This window comes from Indicator indicator, chromosome 5, assembly GCF_027791375.1.
Source record: "Indicator indicator isolate 239-I01 chromosome 5, UM_Iind_1.1, whole genome shotgun sequence".
Lineage (NCBI taxonomy): Eukaryota > Metazoa > Chordata > Aves > Piciformes > Indicatoridae > Indicator > Indicator indicator.
The window spans coordinates 208,424-230,665 of record NC_072014.1 but is presented as its reverse complement, the minus strand read 5'-3'; the positions used below and the strand labels follow the sequence as shown (position 1 = coordinate 230,665).

The 22,242-nt window shown below is 47.4% G+C and overlaps 1 protein-coding gene across 1 annotated transcript in view; it reads left to right on the top strand.

Moving 5' to 3' along the window:
- Nucleotides 1–22,242, top strand: part of NCKAP1 (NCK associated protein 1) — a 113,991-nt gene that overhangs the window by 8,145 nt on the left and 83,604 nt on the right. The window contains exon 2 of the mRNA XM_054380868.1: nt 20,067–20,084. Coding sequence (XP_054236843.1) covers nt 20,067–20,084 — 18 coding nt within the window. The remainder of the gene's footprint in view (nt 1–20,066; nt 20,085–22,242) is intronic.

Below are 22,242 nucleotides of genomic sequence, written 5' to 3'. Positions count from 1 at the left end.
AGCCAACCACCAATCAATACAACAGCCATGGCTTGGTGGACACCACCACTCCCTGCCCAGCCAATTCCAAACCCTGACCACTCTTTAAGCAAAAAAAACCTTCTTCCTGTCCAATCTGAACCTCCCCAGTTGCATGCTGTGAGGCCAATCCCAATTGTTCTGAGCTAAAAGATCTTTGATAAGAGAGCAGCAGCCAACCTCTTCCCACAACCACCTTCCAGGGAGCTTGTAGAGAGCCCTGAGGACTACCCCTCAGCCTTTCACTTATTCCATACTACCCATCCCCAGCTTCCTTCAGGTTGCTCTCATCACATTTCTTCTCCAGGCCCTCCACAGGCTTCCTTCCCCACCATCTGCACTCCCACCAACATCCCAAATATGTTACTGTTGTTGATGGAAATACTTTTTATATGATGAATCCATAGAATATGTCATTGCTGGAAGGGACCTCAAGGCTCACCCGTTATTCCAAACCCCCCTGCCAGTGCATGGACACCTCACACTACCAAGCAGGTTTCAACACATGCCACATCCACCCTGGCTGCAAAAAACCTCCAGGCGGAGGCTTTCCACCACCTCTGAGCCACCCTTCAGACCCTGGAAGGCCACAATAAGGTCTCCATGGACCTACTCACTCTCCAGACTGCACAGCCCCCAACTCTCTCCAGGTGCTGTCTCCATAGCAAGCAGGACCAGCCCCTGCATCATCCACATGGCCTAATCTCTGGACACCTTGCCAGCCCCCCCAGACCGAACCTGAAATACAGGCTCCATAATGGACTATCCAATATCTGAAGAGGCTACACGAAAGCGGGAGGGACTTTTTTGGAGGGTGTCAGGGAGTGAATGGGGGTAAAGAAGCAAAACAAGAAGTTGGGAGATTGTAGACTTGTAATATTGGAAGAAGTTGTCTCCATTAGTGGAGTTGATAGTACACTGGCCGAGGTTGCCCAGGGTATGGGTGTAAGCCTCCATGCCAGATGTTTAATGCAGCCAGTGCTAGTATGAGGGCTGTGTAGCAACCAGCTGTAGTGTGAGTTGACCCTGCCCATTGGCAGGGGGGTTGGAAACATGTATTACCTTGAACTCCCTTCCACTCTTAACCATTCTATGATTTTCGTATGCTTTGTCCCAGTCCCCGTGTCCCTACCCTATCCCAGGTAATTATCCTGCAGTTTTGCTACCTCATATACTTCCATTTTGCATACCAATTACACTCTGCACACCAGCAGCTTACACCCACAATGCACGGGCTCATCCACCTCCAAGTTTCTTTAGACCCCACCTACACATTGTAAATCACAAAACAGAAATTCAAATTAGCTCCTTCCTTATTTCTAGTGACTTCTCCCAACTACCTTACGCTACACACACATTACACACAGTGTAATCATAAATGTAGGCAGTTAATGAAAATAATGGGTGGGACAAGAGGTACGTCACACTCCAAAGAACTGCAGACTGTGACCAAGATGGCTCAATAGTACTAGTTCCTATAAAAGGATTCTCCATCTGCTACATCAAGTCTCTCTCAATTTCAGCCAGCCTTGCACTTCCTCAGATTGTACCAGTAACCAATCAGATTAAGAGTCATGAACAACAACCATGCTAAGTCATACCAAGTGGTGAAAATATACGTTTGCTAAGCAGTGCAGAGCAAGTGACCCTGTCACGGAGATTCTGCTTGCATGCACTTTCAGTAGAGTGATACATTCACACATTCCTCTGGTGGCTGTAATGCACGATTGGCACTGATTCAAAACATCATGTGGCAGTTGAATACAAAAAACACCAAACCAACCCAAAAACCAACCACCCCAAACAACAACCCCACCAAAACCCACCACACCAAACACAACCCCCCACAACAAACCACCAACCCAAACCAACACACCCAACCCAAACACCAACCCACCACCAAACACAACCCCCACAAACAAACCACAACCCACAACACAACAACCACACAAAAACCAACCAACCCAACAAACACCCCACCAAAACACCAACACACCCAAACAAACCACCCACAAACAACCAAAACCACAACACCAACACAAACCCACCCAACACAAAACCACACACCAAACCAACCCCACACAAACACCACCAACAAACCAACACCCAACACCACCAACAAACCCAACCACCAACACCAAAACCCCACACCAACAAACCACCACCCCAACACCACACAACCCAACAAACCAACCACCCAACAAAACCACCACCCACAAACCAACACACCAACACAAAACCCACCCACACCCAAACAACACCAACCCCACACAACCCCACAACCAACAACACAACCCAAACACAAACCCCACACCAAACCCAACCACCCAACACACACCCCCCACCACAACAACACCACCCAACAACACCCCAACACAACCACCAACCACACCAACAACCCCACACCAAACACAACCAACACCACACCAAACCACCCACAAACACAACCACAACACAACCCCCACCACAACACACAACCCACCAACCCAAAACCACCCACACCAAAACCCACAACACACCACACCCACAACAACCACAACAACCCACCAACAACCACCCACAACAAACCAACCACCCCAACACAACACCACAAACACCCAAACCACAACACACAACCCACCCAACAACACCAAACCCACAACCCACCACAACACCAACAAACCACCAACACAACCCCACAACCCACCAACACCAACCACACAAACACCACCCAAACACCAACAAACCCACACCAACACACAAAACCCACCCAACCACCACCAAACAACCCACCAAACCACAACACACCACCCAACACAACCAAACACACCCCAACACACACCCCACCCACAAACCACCCAACACACACCCACCAGCCAAAAAAACCCCACCACAAAAACCACCCAAACCCACCACACCAATAACACCCCAAACAAACAAAACCGAAACAAAGACGAATTTTTCACCACCACAAAACTTTGCTTACCAGACATAGATAAAGATGAACAATCTTACTCGAAAGTGAGAAAGGGATCAGCCTTGTTACTCAATCCAAAAAAGGATACAGTTACAGACATTTTACCACCAACTCCCACTTCACAATACACATCCACTGCAAAACTCCTTGCAACAAAAGGTGTAAAAGTTTTAGGTGTGGTCATGGAAAATAACTGTAACACAGGGAGGTAATGGGCATGTGATCTTAAGCACACAGTATCCGAAGGGTGATATTTGACTTAGAATGTAGATACACTGGATAACTTCCTGACCAACTCCGCCCCTGCCAGAGCAGGACCAGAGAAATCCCAGCACAGGTCAGCACGCATTAACCTCATCCCAATACAGGGCTGGGAACGGCCCAGAGAAGGATACTTCACAGCCCTCAGGGCAGGCCCTCTACCAGTGCTCTGTGGAGCCTACACCGCCTCAATTTTGAGGTGGCCCCTCCTGTGGGCTTGCAGTATTTCCATGCCATTGCCGCCTTGGCCTATCCCAGGGCACAACTGCGCAGAGAGCCTTCCCTGACCCCTTCCTTCCTGACCCCCATCCCACAGCTATTTATAGACAATTGAACAGATCCCTCACAGTCTTCACCTCTCCAGCCTAAACACCCCCGGGCTCTCATCCAGTCCTCCCCAGGCACTGCAGCCAGTCCCAATCAGCATCCTAGCAGAAGCAAGCCCTCCCTTGGACTCTCTCACCATGCAGATCCCAGTCACCCTCCTGCACTGGGGAGCCCAGAAATGGATCCAATATACCAGGTGGAGCCTCATCAGACAGCGAGCAGAGATTGTATTGTAGGCTAAGAATACAATGCAGGAAAAATCTGGATATCTATCTACACACGATGGTCAGAATTCCAGTTGGAGCCTGACTAGTTGCATAGCAGCGTTTTGACGTTGTAAGGCAAAATAAAACCATGCAAGAAATTCTGGGTATCTAACTACAGACAATGTAAAAGCCTAAATCCACCTGGCATTAATACACTCCCATCAATTTTAGAACATGTCACTGGATATTTATATTTACAATCACTATATTGAACAGCAAGGGGGGGGAAGGAACCTGAAAGTCTTATTCTACACAAAAATAATAGCTATTTTCTGAGTTTAAAAAAAACCAAAACACACCAAAGAAGATGTGAGATGGTAGTCACCAGTATTAGTGTCATTCATACCTGAGCAAAGGAATTTATGTTTTTTTATTTCCATTGCCAGCAGTGACAGATTCAGTTTATGAGCTTCCTCTCCTCTAATCAGCTGCACAAGATTGTGAGCTGTTTCTCCAAGATCACAGCCACAAGCAGAACACCGACAAACTTTCATCACACATTTAAAGAACTGCTGGCATCAATCAAGCACTGGCAGAAAAACAGCTCCATGGACCAGGGGACCTGCTTTTACCAACCAACCATACCTTTAAAAACTAGATTATATGTGAAGCTTTTCCTCACCGCTCAAAGCTCAGTGTCAAAAGGGTGATCAAATCCCTAACAGCCATCCAAACTTCAGAGCACTGCAGATTTGACACATCTCCACCATCCATCAGCCGACCTAAAATATCTTCAAATTTTCCCCTCAATAACCACTTCAGTTAGCTGAGGCAAATTGGATCACTTGGTTCTGATATAAACATACCTGGGCATTTACAGATCCCCCTCGCAATCTTTTAGACTTGGCCAAGACATTCTACCAATTGTGGAATATTGGTGGAAGTTTTATTCTTCACCCCCCAAAATCAAAAAGCAGATTTAAAAGGCTGAGGTAAGGATTGACTTCAGTTCAGCCATGGCTGAGCTCACCAACTTGCAGACATTATTTCCACATGAAGACATTGAACAGTTCTCCTCCCTCCCTCCTTCCTTCCCATTCACCTAGCTATTTAAAGAGTATTGCTACTAGAGCTGCAGAAAAGTAAATAAATGAGGAAAATAAGAATAACTCAGTCTTTAAATGGATCAAAAGTAACATCGCATGCACATAAAGTCAGGGTTGGAAGGACCACAAGGCCTCAGCCAGTTCCAACCCCCGCCATGGGCAGGGCGACACCTCACACACCAGCAGGTTTCACACAGCCTCATACACCAGCCCCTTTCATGCAAAAACCGCCTGGCGCCCCTGCCATGCAATGATGCATCCACCACCTACCCTGGGGGTGATCCCAGGGGCCAACCTCCAGCCAGGTCTCTCACCACCCTCATGGGGAAGAACTTCTTCCTAACTCCAATCTGAATCTCCCCATTTCTAGTTTTGTGCTCCATTCCCCCCAGTCCTATCACTCCCTGACACCCTCAAAAGTCCCTCCCCAGCTTTTCATGGGCCCCGTTCAGATACTGAAGGCCACAAGAAGGTCTCCTCAGGAGCCTTCCTCCCAGACTGCACAGCCCCAACTCTCTCCAGGCTGTCCTCATAGCAGAGCAGCTTCCGGCCCTCTCACAATCTTCACAGCCCTTCTACTGGACACATACCACACACCATATCCTTGTAATAGGGGCTTCAGAACTGGAACATCCTCAAAACTCGGATGAAAGTCCAATATGTCCCATTACTGCCTCATAAAACAACTACTGGGCAATTAAACACTTGGCAAATGCACTTTAAAATCTAGCTTCTCACTAGCATAAGAGTTGCACTCATTAGGATTAGTGTGACCGACAAAATTAGTTTGGAAAGCTCAACGTGCCCAAAAATCCCCTCCCAAACACATTACTCTGTTCTTAATCAAGTACATGCAATAGTCTATTAATTTTCAGTTTAAGTAATGAATCTCCTACCTAAGAAATTGGTTTAAGATTCACTTTTTTATACAGATACTAAGTTAACACTCAAGAAGATGTGAAAATTCAAAAAAAAAATGTTAATTTGTTTAATGAACTTTTAACCAACCCACTGCAAACATACCACCTGTGTCTGATGACTGAACAATGGAAGAACTGCTAAGCAAAGGAATTAATGCAAAATAAACAGATCTCAGAAGTTTGGTGAGTACCACATACTTTACATAATTTCAAGCATTAAGTTTTAGCCTTAGCACAGCACATGGTGATAGACTGTAGCACCCCACTGCGTCAACACTGTGGGACTTATCAGCTGGAAGTCTCAGGAATGGGAAAAGGACCTTAGGGTCCAGGTGGGGTGGAGGATGCCCATGATCCCAGCCAAGTGTGCTCATGAGGCCACAGAAGGCCAAGGTGCATCCTTGTGTAGGAACAGAAGTCAGAGGTTGCGTAGGACAGGAGTTCTCCAGCCCGCACAGCCACAGCCCAGCTGGATGCCCACATATGGAAACTTAGTGTCCAGTATATCCTGGGCCCCTCAGTTCAATGAAGGACCTCAGTTCACTGCTTGAGGAAGGAGTACCCAGCACAGATGCAGCACAGTATGCTTCCTGGGCAGTGGTGAAGACTTCCTGATGAGGAGACCATCATGTATCTGAGCGCTCTGGAGCTTGGAGAGAGGATCCTGAGAGGATACCTCATTAGGCTTGGCTCAAGAGTTTGCAGTGTTCAGCCCAGAAGGCAGGATGCCAGGCCCTTGCATGGGTGATGCCCAATGCCAGCAGCAATGGCCGTGGTGGAAGTTGGAGGCACCAAGAAGTTCCAATCGGCAATTTTTAATTCCCCGAGATGTTGACAGAGGCTAGGACCAGTCTGCCACCGGGGGGTTGTGGAAACTCCCTCACTGGAGATATCCCTCCCCAGCTGGATGTGTTCCTGTGTGACCCTAGCACTAGCAGTGTGGGTGTACTTGATGAGCTTTCCGAGTCCCTTCCATCCCCCACATACTAGGATTCAGTGAATTCACCCTTCAATAAACCCACACTCTCTTGATATATCGTCTACCTCTAAATCTACACTTCAAGTACTTCAGGATGAAACCCCTCTTACTGTTAAAGACTCCTGGATAAAACCAAGGGCTTTCTAAACAAACAATACACAGGCCCACAGAAAACAAATTATTTATCCTGCCACCACATCCTACACAATACACTGGTTCAACAGCACCTTGGCAGCCTCACACAAAGCTATACAACACAGCCAGATGATCTGCTCTGCAAGGAAACCACAGAACCCAGACTAACACCTGAGCGCAGGAATTGCATTGGTTGGGAAAAAAAGTAAACAAATCTCTTAGCTGTCTTTGTGATACACATGAAGATAAAGCCTTAGGAAGTAAATGACAACATTATATCCAAGGTAAAACACTCATCCCTGCCTGCTAGGACTGGTATCAACTGAGTTCTGAATCCATACAATTAGATCTTTAAGGGAATGGAGTTCATGACTAAAACAGGTCAGGGACTAATCCAGGTTCCCAAAAGCCAGCCTACAAAATAACATCCGACAAAAAACCCACCTCCACACAGATCCAACCTGGATTTTGTCTCATCATCCACTATTTCATATTTTCAAAATCTTCCACGATCTCACAGAGGCAAGACCTCATACAGATTTCACAGACGCAACTTTAACAAACAAACAAACATTAAGAAGACAACAACAGCCACAGAAGGTCAGTAAACATGAAAAGAAGAAATCTCTCTCAACAACAGAGAGTTGGTGGGGGACAAAACGAGGCGGAGGTCAACGCGGCGAGAATTTCATCATTTCCTGTTTACTGACCTTCTGTGCTGATGTTGTCTTCTTAAAGTTTGTTTGTTTGTTAAGTAGAGTCTGTGAATGTATGAGGTCTTGCCTCAGAGAGATGTGGAAGATATGAAATATGAAATAGTGGATGATGAGACAAAATCAGGTTGGATCTGTGTGGAGGTGGGTTTCTTGTGGCTGTTATTTTGAAGGCTGGCTTTTGGGACCAGGATTAGTCCTGAACCAGTATTAGTCCTGAACTCCATACCCTTAAAGATCTCCTTTTTAAGGATTCATCCTCAATGATCCAGCCTAGCAGCTGGATGAGTGTTTTCCATGGAACTCAGTTGTCATTACTTGCCTAAGGCTAAACTTCTGTGAATCAAAGACAGCAAGAGATTTTTTTCTTTTTTTCCCATGCCATCCTGGCTCAGGTGAAGTCTGGGTTCTGTGGTTTCCTTGCAGAGCAGCCCATGGCTGTGTTGCTAAGCTTTGTGTGATGCTGCCAGTGCTGTTGAACCAGTGTATTGTTAGGAGTGGTGGCAGAGAAATAATCTTGTTTTCTGTGGGCCTGTGATTTGTTTGTTTAGAAAGCCCTTGGATACCAGGAAGTCTTTACAGTAAGAGGTTTCATCCTGAAGTACTTGAAGTGTAGATTTAGGTAGAGCATATCAAGAGAGTGTGGTTTTAATGAAGGTTGAATCACTGAATCACAGAATGTTGGGGGCTGGAAGGGACCTCGAAAGCTCATCCAGTCCAACCCCCCTGCCAGAGCAGGTCACACAGGAACACATCCAGCTGGGGATGGAATATCTCCAGAGAGGGAGATTCCACAACCCCCCTGGGCAGCCTGGTCCAAGCCTCTGTCACCCTCACGGGGAAAAAAATTGCCTTGGAACTTCTTGTGCCTCAACTTCCACCACTGCCCCTTGTGCTGGCATTGGGCATCACCCAGCAGAGCCTGGCTCCAGCCTCTGGGCACTCCCCCTGCACATCTTGAGCCCCAGCAATGAGGTCTCCTCTCAGGCTCCTCCTCTCCAAGCTCCAGAGCCCTCAGCTCCCTCAGGCTCTCCTCATCAGGAAGATCTTCCACTGCCTTCAGCATCTTTGTGCCTCTGTGCTGGACTCTCTCAAGCAGTTCCCTGAGGTCCTTCTTGAACTGAGGGGCCCAGAACTGGACACAAGATTCCAGATGTGGCCTCAGCAGGGCAGAGGAGAGGGGCAGGAGAACCTCTCTGACCTACTCACCACAGCCCTTCTGATCCACCCCAGGCTGCCCTTGGCCTTCTTGGCCACCAGAGCACATTGCTGGCTCATGGGCAACCTCCCACCCACCAGGACCCCAAGGTCCTTTTCCCCTTCCCTGCTCTCCAGCAGCTCAGTCCCCAGTGTTGAAGCAGTGCTACTGTCAACAGAGCTGCTAAGGCTAAAACTTAATGGCTTGAATTATTTAAAGTATGTGTTACTCAAACATCCTGAGCCTGTTATTTAGCATTAATTCCTTTGCTAGCAGTTTTCCCTTGTTCTTCACAGCACAGGTTGTATGTTTGCAGAGGTTTTTGTTAAAATATCATTAACAAAACAAATTTTTTTGAATTTCCCAACTCTTGGTGGTTACATAGTATCTGAAAAAAAGAGAATCTTCAACCAATTCTTAGGTAGGAGCTACATAACTTAACTGAAATCATAGATAAAGAACAGAGTAAGTGTTTGGAGGGGCTTTAGGTGACGTTAGCATTCCAAACTAAAATTGTGGTCCTAATCCTACTGAGAGCACCACATAGCCTAGTGAGAAGCTAGATTTAAAGTCATTTGCCAAGTGATTAATTGCCAGTTAGTTGTTTAAAGAGGCAGTAATGGGAATATTGGATTTTCACCAATGTTTTGAGGATGTCCAGTTCTGAAGCCCCTATTACAAGGATATGGATGTGCTGGAATGTGTCCAGAGAAGGGCTGTGAAGATGAGCAGAGGGCTGGAGCTGCTCTGCTATGAGGACAGCCTGAGAGAGTTGGGGTTGTGCAGTCTGGAGAAGAGAAGGCTCTGAGGAGACCTTCTTGTGGCCTTCCAGGATCTGAAGGGGGCTCCAAGAAAGCTGGAGAGGGACTTTTGAGGGTGTCAGGGAGTGATAGGGCTGGGGGGAATGGAGCAAAACTAGAAATGGGGAGATTCAGATTGGATGTTAGGAAGAAGTTCTTCCCCATGAGGGTGGTGAGAGACTGGCAGAGGTTGCCCAGGGAGGTGGTGGAAGCCTCATGCCTGGAGGTTTTTGCAGCCAGGCTGGATGTGGCTGTGAGCAACCTGCTGGAGTGTGAGGTGTCCCTGCCCATGGCAGGGGGTTGGAACTGGCTGAGCCTTGAGGTCCCTTCCAACCCTGACAATTCTGTGATTCTATGTTACTTTTTAACCATTCTAAAGACTGAGTTCTTCTTATTTTCCTCTTTATTTACTCTTCTGCAGCTCTTGAAGCACATACTCTTAAAATAGCAAGAGAAGGGAGGGAAGGAGGGAGGGAGGAGAACTGCATCAAGTCTTCTGTGGAAAAATGACTGCAAGTTGGTGAGCTCAGCCATGGCTGAACTGAAGTCAAATCTTACCTCAGCCTTTTACACTGCTTATGATTTTGGGGGTGAAGAAAAAACTCCCCAAAATTCCACAATTGGAGAAGTCTTGGCCAAGTCTAAAAGATTGCGAGGGGTGATTGTAAAAGCCAGGACTGTTTAATAGAACCAGTTGATCCATTTTCCTCAGGCACTGAAGTGGTTCTTGAGGGGAAAATTTGAAGATATTTTAGGTGGCTGATGGAAGGTGGAGAAGTTTCCAATCTGCAGAGCTCTGAAGTTTGGAAGGCTGTAGGATTAGATCACCCTTTTGACACTGAGCTTTGAGCTGTGAGGAAAAGCTCACAAATAATCTAGTTTTGAAATGTAAGGTTGGGATTGGAAAGCAGGTCCCCAGGTCCCTGGAGCAGTATTTCTGCCAGTGCTTGATAGATGCCAGCAGTTCTTTAAATGTTAAGATGACAGTATGTGGTGTTCTGCTTGTGGCTGTGATCTTGGAGAAACAGCTCACAATCTTGTGCAGCTGATAAGAGGAGGAGGAAGCCACAAAACTGACTCTGTCACTGCTGGCAATGGAAAAAAAAAACATAAATTCCTTTGCTCAGGAAGCAAGCACAAACTGGTGACACCATCTCACATTTCTTTGGTTTGTTTTGGTTTTTTTAACTCAGAAAAGCTATTAATTTTGTGAAGAATAAGACTTTCAGTTCAATATATATATATAAAAAATATCCAGTTACATCTTCTAAAATATATGGAGAGAAAGCCAGGTGGATTTAGGCTTTTACATTGTCTGTAGATAGATACCCAGAATTATCTTGCATTGATTCTTTGCCTACAACTACAACTCTGCTCTGCCCTAGTCAGGCTCCACCTGGAATACAGCATCGTGTGTAGATAGATATCCAGAATTATCCTGCATTGATTCTTTGCCTACAACTACAACTCTGCTCTGTCTGATGAGGCTCCACCTGGAATATTGGATCCATTTCTGGGCTCCCCAGTGCAGGAGGGACAGGGATCTGCTGGAGAGAGTCCAAGGGAGGGCTCCAAGGATGCTGAAGGGCCTTGCTGGGGAGGAGAGGCTGAGAGCCCTGGGGGTGTTCAGGCTGGAGAGAAGACTGAGAGGGATCTGATCAATGTCTATCAATAGCTGAGGGCTGGGGGTCAGGAAGGAAGGGACAGGGGCAGGCCCTGCTCAGTCACATTCTGTGATAGGCCAAGGGGCAATGGATGGAAACTGCAGCACAGGAGGTTCCACCTCAACATGAGGAGGTGAGGCTCCCAGAGCACTGGAAGAGGCTGCCCAGAGAGGCTGTGCAGTCTCCTTCTCTGGAGCCTTTCCAGCCCTGTCTGGATGCGTTCCTGTGTGACCTGTGCTGGATTCTCTGGTCCTGCTCTGGCAGGGGAGTTGGACTGGAAGATCTCCAGAGATCACTTCTAATTCCTAACACCTTCTGATCCTGTGAGCTACAGATCACCTGCCCCTTACCTCCCTGAGTTACAGTTCATTTCCCTGCCACCCAAACAATTCCACCTTTAGTTGCAAGAGTTTTGCAGGGCTGTGTGCAGAGGAGATGGAGGTAAAAAGTCTGTAACAGTTTCATTTTGGATTGAGAACAGGCTGACCCTTTCTCACTTTCAGTAAGATGTTACTTTATAAATTACATGTAAGCAAAGTTTTGTGGTGGTGAAAATTCTCTTTGTTTCTTTTTTGTTTGTTTGGGGTTTTTTGGTGAGGTTGTTTTGGTTGTTTTTTTGGTGGGGTTTTTTTGGTTGGTTGGTTTTTTGGTGGGGTTTTTTTGGGTGGTTGGTTTTTTGGTGGGGTTTTTTTGGGTGGTTGGTTTTTTGGTGGGGTTTTTTTGGGTGGTTGGTTTTTTGGTGGGGTTTTTTTGGGTTGGTTGGTTTTTTGGTGGGGTTGTTTTTGTGGTGGTTGGTTTTTTGGTGTGGGTTTTGTTTGGGTGGTTGGTTTGTTTGTGGTGGTTTTGTTTGGGTGGTTGGTTTTTGGTGGGGGTTTTGTTTGGGTGGTTGGTTTTTTGGTGTGGGGTTTTGTTGTGGTTGGTTGTTTTTTGGTGGGGGTTTTGTTTGGTGTTGGTTTTTGGTGGTGGTTTTGTTGGGTGTTGGTTTTTTGGTTGGGGTTTTGTTTGGGTGGTTGGTTTTTGGTGGGGGTTTTGTTTGGGTGGTTGGTTGTTTTGTGTGGGTTTTGTTTGGTGGTTGGTTTTTTGGTGGGTGTTTTGTTTGGGTGGTTGGTTTTTTGGTGGGTTTTGTTTGGTGGTTGGTTTTTTGGTGTGGGTTTTGTTTGGGTGTTGGTTTTTTGGTGGGGTTTGTTTGGGTGGTTGGTTTTTTGGTGGGGGTTTTGTTTGGGTGGTTGGTTTTTTGGTGGGGGTTTTGTTTGGGTGGTTGGTTTTTTGGTGGGGGTTTTGTTTGGGTGGTTGGTTTTTTGGTGGGGGTTTTGTTTGGGTGGTTGGTTTTTTGGTGGGGGTTTTGTTTGGGTGGTTGGTTTTTTGGTGGGGGTTTTGTTTGGGTGGTTGGTTTTTTGGTGGGGGTTTTGTTTGGGTGGTTGGTTTTTTGGTGGGGGTTTTGTTTGGGTGGTTGGTTTTTTGGTGGGGGTTTTGTTTGGGTGGTTGGTTTTTTGGTGGGGGTTTTGTTTGGGTGGTTGGTTTTTTGGTGGGGGTTTTGTTTGGGTGGTTGGTTTTTTGGTGGGGGTTTTGTTTGGGTGGTTGGTTTTTTGGTGGGGGTTTTGTTTGGGTGGTTGGTTTTTTGGTGGGGGTTTTGTTTGGGTGGTTGGTTTTTTGGTGGGGGTTTTGTTTGGGTGGTTGGTTTTTTGGTTGGTTGGTTGTTTCTTTGTATTTCACCTGCCCCATATTTGATGAACAGAGCCAAGTGCTTACAAGCACCAGAGGACAGTGTGAATGTATCACTCTACAGACAGTGTCCAAGCAAGCAGATCTCCGTGACAGGTCACTCTGCTCTGCACAGCTTAGCAGATATTTTCCACCTTGGCCTTAGCAAGGTTGTTGACATGACCTCATCTGATTGTTCTCATGAACAATCTGAGGAAGTGCAGGCTGGCTGAAATTGGAATGATGAAGGCAGATGGAGAACCATATTAAGGAACTGTTACCAAGAGCTCATGGTCAGTCTGCAGTTCATTGGGGTGTGTCTTACCTCTGGTCCCACCCATTCTTTTCATTAACAGCCTACATTATGATTACACTGTGTTTAATGAGTGTGTAGGTAAGAAGATGGGAGAAGTCACAGAAATAAGGAAGGAGCTAATTTGAATTCAGTTTTGAGCTTAACAAATTGTAGGTGTTGTCTAAGAAACTTGGAGGTGGCTGAGCAAGTGTGGGTGTAAGCTGCTGTGTGCAGAGTGAAATTGGAAATGCAAAATGGAAAGTAATGAGGTAGCAAATCTGCAGGAAATACCTGGGAAAGGTTAGGGAGGTGGCAGGGCAAGCATAGAATCATAGAATTGTTAAGAGTTGGAAGGGAGATCAAGGCTCATCCAGTTCCAACCCCCCTGCCATGGGCAGGGACACCTCACACTACAGCAGGTTGCTCACAGCCACATCCAGCCTGGCTGCAAAAACCTCCAGGCATGAGGCTTCCACCACCTCCCTGGGCAACCTCTGCCAGTGTCTCACCACCCTCATGGAGAACAACTTCTTCCAAATATCCAATCTCAATCTCCCCACTTCTAGTTTTGCTTCTTTCCCCCCATTCACTCCCTGACACCCTCAAAAGTCCCTCCCCAGCTTTCTTGTAGCCTCTTCAGATATTGGAAGTCCATTCTGGAGCCTGTATTACAGGAACGGTCTGGGGGGGCTGGAAGGTGTCCAGAGAAGGGCCATGAGGATGAGCAGAGGGCTGGAGCTGCTCTGCTCTGGAGACAGCCTGAGAGAGTTGGGGCTGTGCAGTCTGGAGAGGAGAAGGCTCCCAGGAGACCTTCTTGTGGCCTTCCAGTGTCTGAAGGGGGCCACAGAGGTGGTGGAAGCCTCCTGCCTGGAGGTTTTTGCAGCCAGGCTGGATGTGGCTGTGAGCAACCTGCTGTAGTGTGAGGTGTCCCTGCCCATGGCAGGGGGGTTGGAACTGGGTGAGCCTTGAGGTCCCTTCCAGCCCTGACAATTCTCTGATTCCATCATATAAAAAGTATTTCCATCACACAGTAACATATTTGGGTGTTGGAGGGAGTGCAGAGGAGGGCAAGGAAGCTGTGGAGGGCCTGGAGAAGAAATGTGATGAAGAGCAACTGAAGGAGCTGGGGATGGTTAGTATGGAAAAGAGGAAGCTGAGGGGAGACCTCCTGGCTCTCTCCAGCTCCCTGGAAGGAGGTTGTGGAGAGGTTGTGCTGCTCTCTTCTCACAGCTCATTAGCCACAGAACAATAGGGAATGGCCTCAAGCTGCAACTGGGTAGGTTCAGATTGGACAGGAAGAAGGATTTTTTTGCTTCAAGAGTGGTCAGGGATTGGAATGTGCTGGGCAGGGAGGTGGTGGAGTCCCCAAGCCTGGCTGTGTTTGAAGGTGGTTTGGCTGTGGTGCTTGGGGCTGTGGTTTCGGGGTGTTAGCCTTGCAGAGTAGGGTTGTGGGTTGGACTTGGTGATCCTAAGGGACTTTTCCAACTTGAATTTTTCTGTGATTGTGTGAATGAGCACAACTGAGAAAGTGAAACTATGTGGTAGTCTTCATTTTCAGTGTGAAAATAGCATAGAAGATTCCAAGAGCATCAAGTGAAGAACAGAGTCAGAATTTTATTTCATGGTGGTAATCTAGTTATGTAGATGTGGTTGTCTAGATTATGAGAGGAGGTAAGAAAATGCTGCTGTAATTGAAAACATGTGACATGGTGAAGCATCTCTAACCAGCACATGTAGCCTGCTCTGAAGTTTGATGCTAGCAGCTGAGTGTTCTGAATAATGAATCAGCTGCAGCAATCACATTGCTCATGTTAAGAGGTGGATGCACACAGTCAGATCAGTTTGAAAAAGAGGAGGCTGAGGGAAGACCTCATTGCTGTCTACAACTACCTGAAAGGAGGTTGTGGAGAGGTTGGTGCTGCTCTCTTCTCACAGCTCATTAGCTGTAGAACAAGAGGGAACAGCTTCAAAATACTACTGGATAGGGTCAGACTGGACAGGAGGAAGAATTTTTTCCCCCCAAGAGTGTTCAGGGATTGGAATGTGCTGGGCAGGGAGGTGGTGGAGTCCCCAAGCCTGGCTGTGTTTGAAGGTGGTTTGGCTGTGGTGCTTGGGGCTGTGGTTTAGGGGTGAGCCTTGCAGAGTAGGGTTGTGGGTTGGACTTGGTGCTCCTGAGGGGCTTTGCCAACCTGAATGGTTCTGTGAGTCTGTGAATATATTCACTTAGTTGAGAGCTTTTTTATAGCTGGATATCAGCCTGAAGATTTGGGGAAGGCAATGCAATGTAGCTTGATTAGAAATCCAATTTCTGAGTCTATTTTTTTATTTTAGGCTGGGTTTTTTTGGTTACTTAGGTTAGGCTCTGAGGGTAGCTTTGCATCATCTTTTTCTGCATAACTGCTTGACAGCTGTTTAGTTATGTACAAAGGAATTCAGAGATCGCTGCTGGGAGATTCTTTCAGTGTAACATTTCCAGGCTGAAGCAGCTGGAATCCCATAGCTTCAGAGCTGTATTCCATGAATGCTGCTCTAGGAAGAACATTTTCCAATTCCTGGATTCCTTTTTTAATGCTCAGGAAAATTTAGTCTTTCAGCTTGATTGTTTTTGGGTTTTTGTTTGTTTGGGGTTCTTGTTTTGTTGGCTTGTTTGGTTTGAGGTTTTTGTTAGTTTTGTTTTTATTATGTCTTGAGGGTTTTTTTGTTTGCTTTGGGGTTTTGTTTGCTTTGTGTTTAAAGGTAAGAAATTGAAAAAAGCTTATTGCAGCCCACTTTAGGGGGGTAAAAAGTGGCATCTGAGGCTGTTTTGAGAGAGGGCAGCTGCTGTGTTTGTCTGACTCAAAATTCTGTTGGCCATATCCAGCTCTAGCATTGACAGGGATCTTTGTGTGTTGTACCACAAGGTTTCTGCCTATATCAAAGTACTGACAAAGGGATTTTGTAGTGATTAATCCAACTATTAAAGCAGAAGTTCCCTTTCTTATCTCCATTCTGAGACCATTGGCCTCAATGTCTTTGTTCTGGCTGCAGTGCCAAGTTGTGGTTATGTGCACTTTGACACTTGGGTGAAAGTGCTGGGACTGAAGTTGGTGTTTTCCTTCTGTGCTTTCTTGACTAAACTGTGATGAGCTTGAGCTCCATAGGTCTGTTTGCCATTGTAGGAGAGATTTAAGTCTACATAGACTTCTTTACACTGTGATGCTGAAGCAGAATGGATGCAGGTTGTATTGATGCAACAACAGCTAGCAGTCGAATATCAGTTCTTAGAAAGGAGCTGAGCTGCACTGGAATATGGGCCAGGGAAGGAGAAGGCATTGACCTGCTGATTCAGTGGTGTTTGTTGTCCTCTTTCTATTCAGTCCACTTAGGTAGGCTTGGACGCCTTTTTAGAAGGTAGAATCATAGAATTGTCAGGGTTGGAAGGGACCCCAAGGATTATCTAATTCCAACCCCTGCCATGGGCAGGGACATCTCACATTCCAGCAGGTTGCTCACAGCCACATCCAGCCTGGCTGCAAAAACCTCCAGGCATGAGGCTTCCACCACCTCCCTGGGCAACCTCTGCCAGTGTCTCACCACCCTCATGGGGAACAACTTATTCCTAACATCCAATCTCAATCTCCCCATTTCTAGTTTTGCTCCATTCCCCCCAGTCCTATCACTCCCTGACACCCTCAAAAGTCCCTCCCCAGCTTTCTTGTAGCCTCCTTCAGATCCTGGAAGGCCACAAGAAGGTCTCCTGGGAGCCTTCTCTTCTCCAGCCTGCACAACCCCAACTCTCTCAGGCTGTCTCCAGAGCAGAGCAGCTCCAGCCCTCTGCTCATCCTCATGGCCCTTCTCTGGACACCTTCCAGCACCTCCAGATCCTTCCTTCCTGGAACAGAGGCTCCAGAACTGGACCCAGAGCTCCAGGTGTGGTCTGAGCAGAGTGGAGCAGAGGGGGAGAATCCCCTCCCTGGCCCTGCTGGCCACACTTCTCTTGCTGCAGCCCAGGCTCTGCTTGGCTCTCTGGACCGCAAGTGCTCACTGCTGGCTCCTGCTGAGCTTCTCCTCCCCCAGCACCCCCAAGGCCTTTTATTCATAATGTTGAAATGTTTCAAGGATACCTTTAACCTTAAACATCTCACAGCAGTTTCCTATTTGTGGGTCAGTCTTGTGTAGTTTATTTAGCAGGAAGAATTGCAGTTGTCTGCAGCCTGGTGTTGGTAAACAAACGATGGGAAGGAGAGAAGTTCTCTCTTGAATATTCAGATTTATTAAGGGGATTGCCAGTGAGGCTGAGGGTAATGTTCATCATCTCTGTGAACAGACTTCCTGGAGCCACACAAGGATGTGTGTGTTGGTCTGCTGCTGTGTGAATGATCTGTGTGTGAGGGCTTGGGTAGAGTAGGGGCTGCCAAAGGAGGTGGTGGGGTCAGCGTCCCTAAAGGTTTAAGAAGAGACTGGATGAGGCACTTAGTGCTATGGTCTAGCTGACTAGATGGGGTTGGGTGATCAGTTGGACTTGATGATCTTGGAGTGTTCTCTTCCAACCTGGTTGATTCTGTGTGTGATTTTGAGTCAGTGTTTCAGAGAGCTGATTTATAGGAGAAAAAAAGCATCTGTTGCTAGGAAAAATGAGGATTCTTGGTGGAAGTACTGTTTGAATTCAAACTGAAAAATGTAGGAAGCCTTAACAGTGGCCGATTTCTCATCTCCTGTGTGACAGCAACCATGCTGGAATTGAACAGGCCCCCAGACACACTTTGTCTGTGAAGCTGTTTTCTTCCTGTGTGCTCTTTCTTTTCATGAAGTTCTATAATGTGTGGCAAGAGCAGCAAATGGAAATAATCTGACACAGATTCTGACAAACCTATGACACCCAATTAACTAAGACTTCAGTTTGAAACGTGCCTTGCTTAGATTTTTGCCACCTCTTCACAGCATTAACAATCCAGGCATTGGAATGTGCTCCTTAGGGAGGTGGTGGAGTCCCCAAGCCTGGCTGTGTTTGAAGGTGGTTTGGCTGTGGTGCTTGGGGCTGTGGTTTAGGGGTGAGCCTTGCAGAGTAGGGTTGTAGGTTGGACTTGGTGCTCCTGAGGGGCTTTGCCAAGCTGGATGTTTCCTTGTAGAGGATTCTGGGTTGGACTTGGTGCTCCTGAGTGTCTTTTCCAAGCTGGCTGTTTCCTTGTAGAGGATTCTGGGTTGGACTTGGTGATCCTGAGGGTATTTTCCAAGGTGGCTGTTTCCTTGTAGAGGATTCTGGGTTGGACTTGGTGCTCCTGAGGGTCTTTTCCAAGCTGGATGTTTCCTAGTAGTGGATTCTGGGTTGGACTTGGTGCTCCTGAGGGTCTTTTCCAACCTGGATGTTTCCTTGTAGAGGATTCTGGGTTGGACTTGATGATCCTGAGGGTCTTTTCCAAGCTGTCTGTTTCCTTGTAGAGGATTCTGGGTTGGACTTGGTGCTCCTGAGGGTCTTTTCCAAGCTGGCTGTTTCCTTGTAGAGGATTCTGGGTTGGACTTGATGATCCTGAGGGTCTTTTCCAAGCTGGCTGTTTCCTTGTAGAGGATTCTGGGTTGGACTTGGTGCTCCTGAGGGTCTTTTCCAAGCTGGCTGTTTCCTTGTAGAGGATTCTGGGTTGGACTTGGTGCTCCTGAGGGTCTTTTCCAAGCTGGCTGTTTCCTTGTAGAGGATTCTGGGTTGGACTTGGTGCTCCTGAGGGTCTTTTCCAACCTGGATGTTTCCTTGTAGAGGATTCTGGGTTGGACTTGGTGCTCCTGAGGGTCTTTTCCAAGCTGGATGTTTCCTTGTAGAGGATTCTGGGTTGGACTTGGTGATCCTGAGGGTCTTTTCCAAGCTGGATGTTTCCTTGTAGAGGATTCTGGGTTGGACTTGATGATCCTGAGGGTCTTTTCCAAGCTGGCTGTTTCCTTGTAGAGGATTCTGGGTTGGACTTGATGATTCTGAGGGTCTTTTCCAAGCTGGCTGTTTCCTTGTAGAGGATTCTGGGTTGGACTTGATGATTCTGAGGGTCTTTTCCAAACTGGACGTTTCTGTGATTATTTGTACTTTGGCAATTGTGTTAAAAAGGCTTTAAAATGTGTTCAGAATCATCCTGTGTCAATCAAAGCAACCACTTAGTAGCTAGCTGATACTGTGAATGTTGCTGTTATTTCCATGACTATTTCCTCTTGTAATAGTAAAGATAAAATTTAGCATTTGGTGGGAGGGTGGGGGAGGAAAACCCCAGCAGATGTGGGAGTTAGGTGCTTTAGCACACACCATGATGGTCATGTACTGCAGCTAGGGGTTTTAGAAACTTATAATAATGACTCTTTTGTTTTTTTTCTTGGCTACCGTTTCTTTTTCAGGTATGTAAAACTTCACTGAGTTTCTCTCCTTTTCTCCCCCCCCCACCCCGTAGTTGCATGTGATGTTTGTTAATTCCTTTTGGGTTTGTTTTTGTTTTGGTTTGTTTGTTTGCTGGGTTTTTTCCCCCCTCCTTACCTGAACTTAGTTTGGAAATCCTATTAGAAGTCTCAGTTATATACACAGAGCTTTGCACCAGAGTAAAGCTCTGTAAAGTACTTGTAAAGTTGCTTGTATTAGAATAATCTCCACCCAGCAGAAGTTATGTTGCTTTAGAGTAACAAAGAGATGGTCCTAACATTCTCTTGGGTGTAGGTAATAGTGTCTTAGTTGACTGCAATGTAACCTGTTTGTAGAATTGAAGAGTGACTTGTTAATATGTAATTTTTTATTATTTTTTTTTCTTCTTCTTCTCTCTTTTTATTACCGCTGCTTTCCCAGCAAGGACAAGTCTGGAAGGTTTGCAAAGCTTTTTCACCTTCCCTTTGCCCGCTTGCCCGCTTTCAGAACCGGTCTCATACTCCATGACTGCTGTCTTCTACAAGTCCACAAGCCTGGGGTCATAGCAATCAGTGTGGCAAAGTTCTGAGAGGAGCTGCCCATCCGAGTTCACTTTGTGGCGTGGGAAAAACGCCGAGCATGCGATTTCTATTTCATTTTGGTTTTTAATCAGCTTTGCATGAGACATGAAACTCCTTTGCAGCAAACAACAACAGCAAAAACATCCCTTAAGAGGACTCTTAAAAATGAAAAAGGAATGATTTGAGGGGTGGGGGTGGGGGAAATGAACCAGCCGAGCGTCACGTAAGTAACACCGCGTTCAGTTTGTCCTCCAAACTCCAGGGGTAGAGCGTGGCTTGCTGGTCAGAGTAGTGGAGAAGTAGTGTGTCAGACAGCATGCACTGGAGCTGGCAGCAGTTAGGTGCACATTGGTCAGACAGCATGCACTGGAGCTGGCAGCAGTTAGGTGCACATTGGTCAGGCAGCATGCACTGGAGCTGGCAGCAGTTAGGTGCACATTGGTCAGGCAGCATGCACTGGAGCTGGCAGCAGTTAGGTGCACATTGGTCAGGCAGCATGCACTGGAGCTGGCAGCAGTTAGGTGCACATTGGTCAGACAGCATGCACTGGAGCTGGCAGCAGTAGGTGCACATTGGTCAGGCAGCATGCGCTGGAGTTGGCAGCAGTAGGTGCACATTGGTCAGGCAGCATGCGCTGGAGCTGGCAGCAGTTAGGTGCACATTGGTCAGGCAGCATGCACTGGAGCTGGCAGCAGTTAGGTGCACATTGGTCAGGCAGCATGCACTGGAGCTGGCAGCAGTAGGTGCACATTGGTCAGGCGGCATGCACTGGAGCTGGCAGCAGTAGGTGCACATTGGTCAGGCGGCATGCGCTGGAGTTGGCAGCAGTTAGGTGCACATTGGTCAGGCAGCATGCACTGGAGCTGGCAGCTGTTAGGTGCACATTGGTCAGGCGGCATGCGCTGGAGCTGGCAGCTGTAGGTGCACATTGGTCAGGCAGCATGCGCTGGAGCTGGCAGCTGTAGGTGCACATTGGTCAGGCAGCATGCACTGGAGCTGGCAGCAGTAGGTGCACATTGGTCAGGCAGCATGCACTGGAGCTGGCAGCTGTTAGGTGCACATTGGTCAGGCAGCATGCACTGGAGCTGGCAGCTGTTAGGTGCACATTGGTCAGACAGCATGCACTGGAGCTGGCAGCAGTTAGGTGCACATTGGTCAGGCAGCATGCACTGGAGCTGGCAGCAGTTAGGTGCACATTGGTCAGGCAGCATGCACTGGAGCTGGCAGCTGTTAGGTGCACATTGGTCAGGCAGCATGCACTGGAGCTGGCAGCTGTTAGGTGCACATTGGTCAGGCAGCATGCACTGGAGCTGGCAGCAGTAGGTGCACATTGGTCAGGCAGCATGCACTGGAGCTGGCAGCTGTTAGGTGCACATTGGTCAGACAGCATGCACTGGAGCTGGCAGCTGTTAGGTGCACATTGGTCAGGCAGCATGCACTGGAGCTGGCAGCTGTTAGGTGCACATTGGTCAGGCAGCATGCACTGGAGCTGGCAGCAGTAGGTGCACATTGGTCAGGCAGCATGCACTGGAGCTGGCAGCTGTTAGGTGCACATTGATCAGGCAGCATGCACTGGAGTTGGCAGCAGTAGGTGCACATTGGTCAGGCAGCATGCACTGGAGCTGGCAGCAGTAGGTGCACATTGGTCAGGCAGCATGCACTGGAGTTGGCAGCAGTAGGTGCACATTGGTCAGCTGTTGATCCACAGAAGCTCTTCCATTCTCCCCCACCCTGTGCCTTTGTAAGTTAGGGAAGAGACCTCATGTTCAGGTTCCACTTCTGTTCCCTACTGAAGCCTCTGGGATTGCTGCTTTCAAAGCACAGCCAGTCCTGGGGTAGGTGCCAAGGAAATGAGCAAAACTCCCATTTTTAAATCTCAGAGAATAGGATTCTCTAGGCAAGTACTGCTGGCTTATGTTGGGGGTTGTCTCAGCAGTCTCAGCAGGGAGACGTTGGGAAGAGAAATTGAAGGCAGGTTAATGGGGGGAGGGTGGGCTCTTAGTTTTGCTTCACGAAGGATAGTTTGCTCCTTCGAT